Source organism: Triticum aestivum, chromosome 1B, assembly GCF_018294505.1.
Source record: "Triticum aestivum cultivar Chinese Spring chromosome 1B, IWGSC CS RefSeq v2.1, whole genome shotgun sequence".
Lineage (NCBI taxonomy): Eukaryota > Viridiplantae > Streptophyta > Magnoliopsida > Poales > Poaceae > Triticum > Triticum aestivum.
Genome location: NC_057795.1, coordinates 3,899,694 through 3,909,331, shown reverse-complemented (window position 1 = coordinate 3,909,331; position 9,638 = coordinate 3,899,694). Strand labels below are relative to the sequence as shown.

The window sequence follows — 9,638 nt, the reverse complement described above, 5'->3', positions numbered from 1 at the left end:
CAATGTTGAATATCGGTATTTCGCATGTGATGCAAGGAACATCCTGCTCGGCACGTGTACCGATGGCATGAATCCGTTTGCCAACCAGAACACCAACCATAGCACATGACCCGTGTTTGTATGGATGTACAAACCCCCCCCCCCCTGGTTGTGCATGAAGTCAAAGTACATACACATGAGCATGCTGATTCAAGGGCCGAAACAACCGAGAAATAATATTAATCTGTATCTGGGGCTACTTCAAGAGGAGTTAGACACGTTATGGAAAACACTGACCAAGACATGGGACGCCAGAAAAGGCGAGTATTTCTATATGAGAGCTGCGCTGATCACGACGATGCATGACTATCTCGATTACGGATATGTCGCGGGCTAGGTGTGCCATGGATATTGCGGATGCACGTAGTGCATGGATGATACGACATCTCAGCAACTAACTTCAACGAAAAATGGCGGGTCTGGGAAAATCATGTATATGGGGCATCAAAGATGGGTCGAGAAGGACGACCCATGGAGAAACCGTGGAGATCTATTCAATCGTCAGGCTGAGCATCGAGGACCTCCATGTAAGTTGAAAAACTGGGAACAGTGCCCCACGCTAGGAAAGATGATGAAAAAGGTGCCGGAGTCGCTACTGAAGGTATGGAAGACAAGGTCTGTTTTCTGGGACTTGGAGTACTGGCACAAGCTCGACACACCTCATTGCCTTGAACAAATGCCTATCTGTAAGAATGTCCTTGAGAGCTTGCTTGTGACACTGATAAACATGATGGATAAGACCAAGGATGGGCTGAAGGCAAGAAAAGACTTGCAATATTTGAAAATCAGGGCAGATCTGCACATGTCGCCCCGTAAAAAGTCAGAGGAGACAGAGACGGAGACAGAGGCGCGGAAGAAGAAGGGCAAAAAGTAAAGGAAGAGGATTATTGCCCCCTTCATGCTTCACCTTAAGTGCAAAGAGATCGATCCATTCATCAAGTGCCTTATGGGAATCAAAGTCAGTTCCGGTTACTGTGGGAAGATAAGCAGATTTCTAGACCCCAAGTAGAAAAGGTTTAGCGGGATGAAGTCTCATAATTGTCACGTGATGTTGACGCAGATACTACCTATTGCCCTTAGAGGGACAATGGACAAGCATGCCCGTGACACGCTTACTGGTCTCTGCAACTTTTTCGACATCATCTCTCAAAAGTCGATCAGTGTGAAGCAGCTTCAAAGGCTACAGGAAGAGATCGTTGTGATACTAAATGAGCTTGAGATGTACTTCCCTCTCGTGTTCTTTGACGTCATGGTGCATCTGTGTGTCCATATTATGGACGACATAATAGACATGGTGTCGTCATTCCTACACAACACGATGTCGTTCGAGAGGATGAACGGGATCATCAAATGATTCGTTCGTACCATGTCCCGTCCAGATGGAAGCATCGTCCAGGGCTATCTGACACAAGAATGAATCTCTTTCTGCAATAATTTTCTATATGGCGCAGCCGGCCGCCTCGTGTTGGTTTGCCCGTTAAGAAGCACGTTGGGAGGCTCGAAGGAGAAGGTCACTCCAACGGTCGCAGGGAACTGCAAGTGGCCTACTCAGATCGATGCAACAACTTTCACAAAGCAAACTTGATAGTGCTACAACACCTAGACCAGGTAGATCCTTTCGTGACACTCTACAAAGAAACTATCGCAGAGAAGTATCGTGACTGGGGGTATGCAGGACGGACGCCGAAGTTACTAGAGAGCACAACTGCACTTTCCTGCATTGGTTCAAAGAGCATATTCTTGCGAATCCCCTAGAAGAGGGCTCTAAGGACACATTGATCATATACGCCTTAGCACATGGCCCCTCACCCAACCTCGTCACCTATCAGGCATACGATATGAACGGATACACTTTCTACACGGAGGCCAAAGATATGAACTATGATTTTCAGAACTCAGGGGTGACGATGGAATGCATGACCGGCAGCGACAATGGCACAACTGAGAGGTTTTATAGAAGGGTCGAGAAGATCTGTGAGCTTGACTACTCTGGACTGCACAACGCGGCGATGTTCCGTGGTAGATGGGCTATGAATGTCGATAGAGAAAACTGGTATTTCACTACCATGACTATACCCGACGCCAAGAATGCTACCGTGAATGCCATCGCAAAAAACGAGCCATGGGTACACACTAAGAATGTGACACAATGCCTCTTCATAACCGACCAGAGCAATCCCATCCGTGTTGTGATAACCCACAAGTATAGGGGATCGCAATAGTTTTCGAGGATAGAGTATTCAACCCAAATTTATTGACTCGACACAAGGGGATCCAAAGAGTGATCTCAAGTATTAGCAGTTGAGTTGTCAATTCAACCACACCTGGATAACTTAATATCTGTAGCAAAGTATTTAGTAGCAAGGTAGTATGGAAGTAACGGTAACAGTGGCAAAAGTAACAGTAGCAGTTTTGTAGTAATTGTAACAGTGGCAACGATAAAATAACTAGGCGAAAATAAATATGTGAAAAGCTCGTAGGCATTGGATCAGCGATGGATAATTATGTCGGATGCGATTCCTCATGCAATAGTTATAACATAGGGTGACACAGAACTAGCTCCAGTTCATCAATGTAATCTTGGCATGTATTCTTAATATAGTCATACGTGCTTATGGAAAAGAACTTGCATGACATCTTTTGTCCTACCCTCCCGTGGCAGCGGGGTCCTATTGGAAACTAAGGGATATTAAGGCCTCCTTTTAATAGAGTATCGGACCAAAGCATTAGCACTTAGTGAATACATGGACTCCTCAAACTACGGTCATCACCGAGAGTGGTCCCAATTATTGTCACTTCGGGGTTGCCGGATCATAACACAGAGTAGGTGACTATAGACTTGCAAGATAGGATCAAGAACTCACACATATTCATGAAAACATAATAGGTTTAGATCTGAAATCATGGCGCTCGGGCCCTAGTGACAAGTATTAAGCATAGCAAAGTCATAGAAACATCAATCTCAGAACATAGTGGATACTAGGGATCAAACTCTAACAAACTAACTCGATTACATGATAAATCTCATCCAACCCATCACAGTCCAGCAATCCTATGATGGAATTACTCACGCACGGCGGTGAGCATCATGAAATTGATGATGGAGGAAGGTTGATGACGACGACGGCGACGGATTCCCCTCTCCGGAGCCCCGAACGGACTCCGGATCAGCCCTCCCGAGAGAGATTAGGGCTTTGCGGCGGCTCCGTATCGTAAAACGTGATGAATCCTTCTCTCTGATTTTTTTTCTCCCCGAACGTGAATATATGGAGTTGGAGTTGAGGTCGGTGGAGCTCCAGGGGGGCCACGAAGCAGGGGGGGCGCGCCCAGGGGGTAGGCGCACCCCCACCCTTGTGGACAGGGTGTGGGACACCTGGCCTTGATTATTTTGCTAGTATTTTTTATTAATTCCAAAATAATCTCCGTGGAGTTTCAGGTCATTCCGAGAACTTTTATTTCTGCACAAAAATAACACCATGGCAATTCTGCTGAAAACAGCGTCAGTCCGGGTTAGTTCCATTCAAATCATGCAAGTTAGAGTCCAAAACAGGGCAAAAGTGTTTGCAAAAGTAGATACGATGGAGACGTATCATGTTGTCGTGAGGAGAGGCAAAAGGAACATCATTGGAATGGGTGGAGTCGCCAACGAGGAAGACTACGACCAGTACGGCAACCCAATGAGGGAAGATGACGATGACGATGAAGTATACGTCAAAAGAAGAATCAATACTACATTACCTAAGAAAGATCGTTCTCCATAAAAAAGGAAAATTCACAATGAGGGGCTCAATTATTCGTCAACGAACAAGAAGGGAAAGAAGCTCGCTCAAAAACGACAACGTTCAAGCTAAGAAACCGTTATCGGTCAAATGATGTAATATATATGTTACTCCCCTTTATCGGTCAAATGATGCAACCCAAAGTTCCGCCTCCCCTTTGATGAAGGCTAGAATTACAAATGGTGGTGCACTTTTGTGGCGGAACACCTCTCGTCCCAGACGGCCCAAGAGGTGAGCAAGGTAAGGGAGGCCAACTCCTTCCTGTTGGGGACGTAGGAGTCCGAGAGCGCGATCCACCACTCTTTGGTGGATTCAAAATGATGCCAGGCAGAGGTGTCGAGGCTTTCAAGTTGCCGCCATTCCTTGATCATGGCCCATAGCCGAACGGAAAACCGACGTCTGAAAATAAGGTGATCGACCGTTTCCTGCTTGCGCCAACAGAGGGGACAAAGGCCGCAGTTTGGCCTTCCATGTTTGGCCAATCTGTCCGTTGTCCACACTCTATTTTGGGCGGACAGCCAAGAGAAGAACTTCACTTTTGGAGGGGGGCAAACTTTCCATATCACTTGTTCCAATGGCGAGCTGAGCATGCCATGGAACTGTGCCTTGTAAGCAGAAGTTGCGGAGTAGAGCCCACTATCACTGTGTTTCCACACAATTTCATCCTCCATGTCATGTTGCAACTACAAGTCTTGAATGCTAGCCCAAAGTGGGAGGAACTAACGGAAGTGAGCAATCGAGAAATTGTTGGACAGTTTGATTTTGGATATCCAAGCATTGTCCAAAAGGGCCTCTCTGATTTTCCAATTCTTTCTTAAGGTTGCATCATAGATGAGCGGAGCAATGTCTTTGGGCTTTCTACCTTGAACCCAAGGGGCATCCCGAAAAGGCGTGCGGGCACCATTGCCGACAATGATGGTCGTGAAGGCGTAGAAGAGATCATAGGCAAACTAAGCATTTGTGATGACAAAGGCAAGAAGCTTTTGTGTTCCCCTCGCCTTAGACATATTCAGCCAAAAAGAAGATTTGATGAGCATCCCCAAGGCGGTTTGTGTCATGAATGAGAATAGTTTTTTTGTTCAGAAAGGGTGTTTGTATTGACTCATAGTGCATTGAGAAAGGGAGCAATATTCTCTTACCTCACATTGCTAGTTCTGGGCAATTCCCTATACAATCTAGATTAAAAAAATGAAATCTACCTTTGCCTTGATTCAGACCTCCAGGATATTTTTTCCGATAAAGGGTTCTTTATTACTTAAAAGGTTTAAGCATTGCACCTGGCCTCTGCATAACTGCGATGCACATAGCCATAATGAAGTTGACGTTCAGAAAAATAGAAGAAAGGTGGAATACAAGTAATCATGAGACTATATAACGCATAAGACGTAGCAGGGTCAATCCGAAGATCATGCTGCCATTCATGTCAGGTAAAAGTATCCCTCGCCCTGGCCTCCAAGCTTGTAGACAACTCACATTATAGAGACAACCATAAACGGAGCGTACGGGTACATCTGTAGACCTCCAGGGTATGTTGCACATGATTTAATCTCATAGCTAAGCCACTATGAAATGGTGAAACACTTCCAGTGGAACCAATGAGGAAGGAAACATGGAAAATGATTGATACAATGGAACATAAATAATACAATTATGCATGTTTGTGAGGATCACACATAGACCCAGTATAGGAAATAGTCATACATAGATAGCAAATTGATCCATCATGGTTTCATAATTCGTTAGGCATCATGTTGCTAACGAATTAAGCTGCATTCGTCCATACAGCCATGCATAGAAGCTGCAAGCAAATGCACTACTTATTTAGGTTACACGCCACAAGCACCATTGTTTCCAGTATGATAAATGCACAATATGGGAAACGGGGATAAATTTAGTTTTGCCAACTGCAACACGTAGGTCGGCAGAGAGGCCTTTTATTATCAAGTATTCAATGATATAGTGTCGCCAAGGAGTTGATGCTCTAACTGACTTTGAGGAAGTCCGTCTCAAAGAGCCCATCTTCTGAAACATGCCCTTTGCCAATGAGTGTGCCATCAGTAGCACTCCTGATGAAGCATGTGCCGCGGGTAAACCCGATGCTGTAGCCGAGCTGATTGAGCTGGGAAGCTGAGACAACGTTCTTGGTGAGGCCTGGGATGTACCACACGTCCGGGAGAACCACCGTATCGGTTATCACAGAGCCTTGGGCATGGACCCGCATGCGAACACCATCCCGCGCCGTCATGAAGAGATCATCATCAGCTTCAGTTGTTACGTCAGACATGAGTGAAAGCTTTCCTGTTGCGTGGTGCACAGCGCCGGTATCAATCAGCCAGGTAGCTGCGGTTTTCCCCTCTGCCTCAATATTGCCACAGATGCGACGGTCGACATAATCAGTAGTGCTGGGCGAGTTTAAAAAAACAAATTATGTTTTTGACGAAACAAACGAAAGAATATTCTGAGTGTGTAACGGCAAAATGCTCAAACTTTAATGTGAAAATGCCTAAAATACAGGTTTACATACTTGCATGCATACACTCAGTATATCTCATATTCTGATAATTTTGATCCGAAAAGCTTGCTTCATACTCCCTCCGTCCCAAAATAAGTGACTTAACTTTGTATTAGCTTTAGCAGTGGCGGAGCTACGTTGAGACCTGCAGGGGCCGTGGCCCCCCCAGGCTTTGTAAAAGATATGAAGAAACTGTTTTTGAGCCTGCTTAGATTAGAGAAAATAGAGCTTTTGGCCCCCCCAAACATGCATAATTTGCGTTTGGCCCTCCCTGAAGATCTGTTCTAGCTCCGCCACTGCTTTAGTACAAAGTTAGTACAAACTTGAGTCACTTATTTTGGGACCGAGGGAGTACTAGCTAGCTAGTTTAGTACTGTATAAGACAACTAATTTGATAAGAGTGAACTTTTCAGGTTGTCACTAGTTGTGTTGTGCTAGTTAGGTCTAATTTGGATGCATGCAAAATTATATAACTGTGTGATGTGCTACGAAGATGTTCTTATCCATGGGAGGAGTTACACTGTTCAGAGTTAAGAACTCAAAATTTACTGATCGATGGCATAAGGAAAGTAAACTTGAAAATTACAAAGGGATAAAGAAGTTACACATAATTTTCCGGTTCAGCGTGAGTGAGATCGTCCACAATTGGATTAGTTGACTGCGGTATGGGCTTCTGAGAAATGCGACCTGATTCATAAAGATTAACGATGCCTTTGGGCACAATAGATTTGAGACATGCTAATGTTGCACCATACAGCGAGTCAGCAAAGAGCACCATTTGAACGAGTGGGCGGTGTACACTGATATGTTAGCAAGGACGTTTCAGTTACACTGATATGATATTGCCATCATTGAACATGGACTGTATACAAGATTGAAGAAAATTTCATTCACCTTCCATATTTCGGCACATGTATTTTGTATGAACCAATCTTAATGTCAACGCCTCCCTTGGGTGAAGTTTCCACGGAAAATTGGATGAACGACGATGCTTCACGTTCAATAGAAGAAGTCTGATCTTTGTACCATGCGACATCCTCAATAGCATATATATCTCGCATCATACCCATCCTCCTTGTGTGTATTGGAGCCGGGGGCACATCGAGATGTACAACAGAAGCTGCCCGATGAAAGGTTCCTCTGTTGGTTTGGCAACGACATATTAGTTTTGTAAAAACGATGTTTGTTAGAATCTCTCTCGAAGCTCTAGTCATTAAAATCTGAGCCTGCACTACATCAGTTTCGATGTAAAAAAGTAACATAATTAACCTGTAGTAAACCGGGGTGAGAAGTGCCCAATCGATTCCTCCAGACTTCACTACGTTGATTGGGTCAGTCGAAGCCAAAAACACGCTGTTCAGAGTTAATAAGTCAAAACTTATGGATCCATGCACCAGGAAAATAAACATAATAGGGTACCACGAGCGATAAGTAAATTACCATTGATTTTCTGGTTCAGCGCCAGTTAGACCATGCACATCCTTGCATTCATCTGAGCAAGTATTTGGTAACTGGGGTTTGGGCTTCTCAGAAATGCCACCTAACTCATAAGGATCCGCGATATAGTTTTGCACACTGGGACCTTCCATTATGCAACCAAGAAAGCGTACACTGATAACAAGTTCCGGTTACTCCATATTGCCCTCATAAAACATAGTAGACTGTAAGAATGATTGAAGAATTTCATTTTACCAGACACAGTTCGCGCCATATAATGGGCAAGGACGATTCGTAATGTAACTGCTTTGCTTGGGCGAAGTTTTCCCAGAAATCTGGACCACCTCAGAAGAAACAGCATTCAGAGACTTCAGTAGAGTGTTTCCTCCCTTCGTTACCTGAGCTTGGCCATGTAAGATGGTGTTTCCAGCAGACAAGAACTTGTCTGCTCTATCAAGCACAGTTTTAAGCATTTCGGTGAAACGATGCTCCTCGGCAGAAATTTTCACACCCCAGTCTCTGTATATCGAAATCTCCATTCTGCAGGTTTGCAAAAACAAATTAGGTTTCTAAAGCAATTTTTGTCAGGATCTCATGTGCATCTCACAACCATCGAAGCGCTAGTAATTAAAATCCGATCCAACGCTATCGATTTTGCTGATAAAAAAACATAATTAACCTGGTAGCTCAGCACCCAACACAAACGGGATGTCTACGAATACAGAAATAGTTTTTCCCCTTTAGTTCCCGTGTAGCTAAGGTTAATTATCCAAGCACGACCTTCAGGAGGAGACAACCATGCATGAGACTGGAAGAAAATCAACATCTTACCGCAGTTCTTGAATGAAGTGGTATATTGTTTCAGCTTCTGTTGTTCGCCAATTCCACCAAGTCCAGCCGGTGGGAACTGCACTCATAAGACGATACAGCGCAACTCCCAATTCCTCGTGAGCTGCTCCTTCGGCTGTTTGTAGATCACCACACCCGGGTAGAATCACCATCGCCCTAGTGGCTTCATAAAATTCGGAAAGAAGATGATCCCGCACAGCTGCAACTCTCAATCGAATTTCTTCTGCACCAGTTCCTGGTTCCCACCCGCTCTCCGCCCTAAACGGATCCATGGGAAGCACTTTTCTATCCATGGGAATCTCTCTTCTACAAACTGTCATTTGTGGGGCTGAGCCAGGGGAAACTGCAAGAGATGATGAAGCGCCGTTGACTAGAATTCACTATACCACCTCTTCAGCCAAAGCTAATAGGAAGGCCATTTACTACACTACCCCTCTAGTTAATTTACGACGTTCAGTCACATGGATTTCAATTCCGTTACGCCTTCGACCTTACGTTTTCTAGAATTTCTGCAACAGCCCCTATACCCCCGCTGATGCAAGCGCAGACCGTTTCCCTGGTGAATGGTGCGGAGTGTCTTATGAGTTTTATTATGTAGACAGCTAATAAGACGTTCTTAAAAAACAAAGACGTTCGTATTCTGTCTGTTAAAATAAGAGTTTCTTTATTCTGCTTGTGCGAGCTACCTTCCAAATACGTGAGACAAGGCCGTTTTAAAAAAAGGAATTTTCTTACTATTTCCCTCCGATAATAACAATGCGTGATGTTTGGGAGGAGGTGTGTATTTTTTCAGCAAACCGTCCTGCAACTACAAATATGATTATTGTCAACTTTTTTGTACAATATAGCTTACACAAGGACATGCCGGGTCAGCTTGCAGAGCGGCAACCTGGCCTGGAAATTGGTCTTCCATACTTGCTAGATGATACCCTGCACGTTGTGGAGGAAGTGTTTTGCAATATAGTTTAGTGATATTTTCTTTGTACAGAACATGAATACCTGGAGTAATAATATGAGGGACT

General features: G+C 44.4%; 1 protein-coding gene across 1 annotated transcript; it reads right to left on the bottom strand.

Annotated features, from left to right (window-relative positions):
* Nucleotides 1-5,740: 5,740 nt before the first annotated feature.
* On the bottom strand, nucleotides 5,741-8,910 carry LOC123083345 (uncharacterized). Its single transcript, XM_044505412.1, has 7 exons — nucleotides 8,599-8,910; nucleotides 8,023-8,307; nucleotides 7,771-7,941; nucleotides 7,600-7,683; nucleotides 7,225-7,470; nucleotides 6,936-7,130; nucleotides 5,741-6,220 (listed from the first exon to the last, which is right to left on the bottom strand). The coding sequence occupies exons 1-7, from the start codon at nucleotides 8,907-8,909 to the stop codon at nucleotides 5,800-5,802; spliced, it is 1,713 nt and encodes a 570-aa protein (XP_044361347.1). The 5' UTR covers nucleotide 8,910; the 3' UTR covers nucleotides 5,741-5,799.
* Nucleotides 8,911-9,638: the final 728 nt, after the last annotated feature.

Coding starts and splice junctions, on each gene's coding strand:
- LOC123083345 (XM_044505412.1), bottom strand. CDS start 8,909: ATGGATAGAAAAGTGCTTCCCATGGATCCGTTTAGGGCGGAGAGCGGG. Junction 7,684..7,770: donor GCTGAACCAGAAAATCAATG/GTAATTTACTTA, acceptor AACTCTGAACAG/CGTGTTTTTGGCTTCGACTG. Junction 7,471..7,599: donor CTCACCCCGGTTTACTACAG/GTTAATTATGTT, acceptor CCAAACCAACAG/AGGAACCTTTCATCGGGCAG.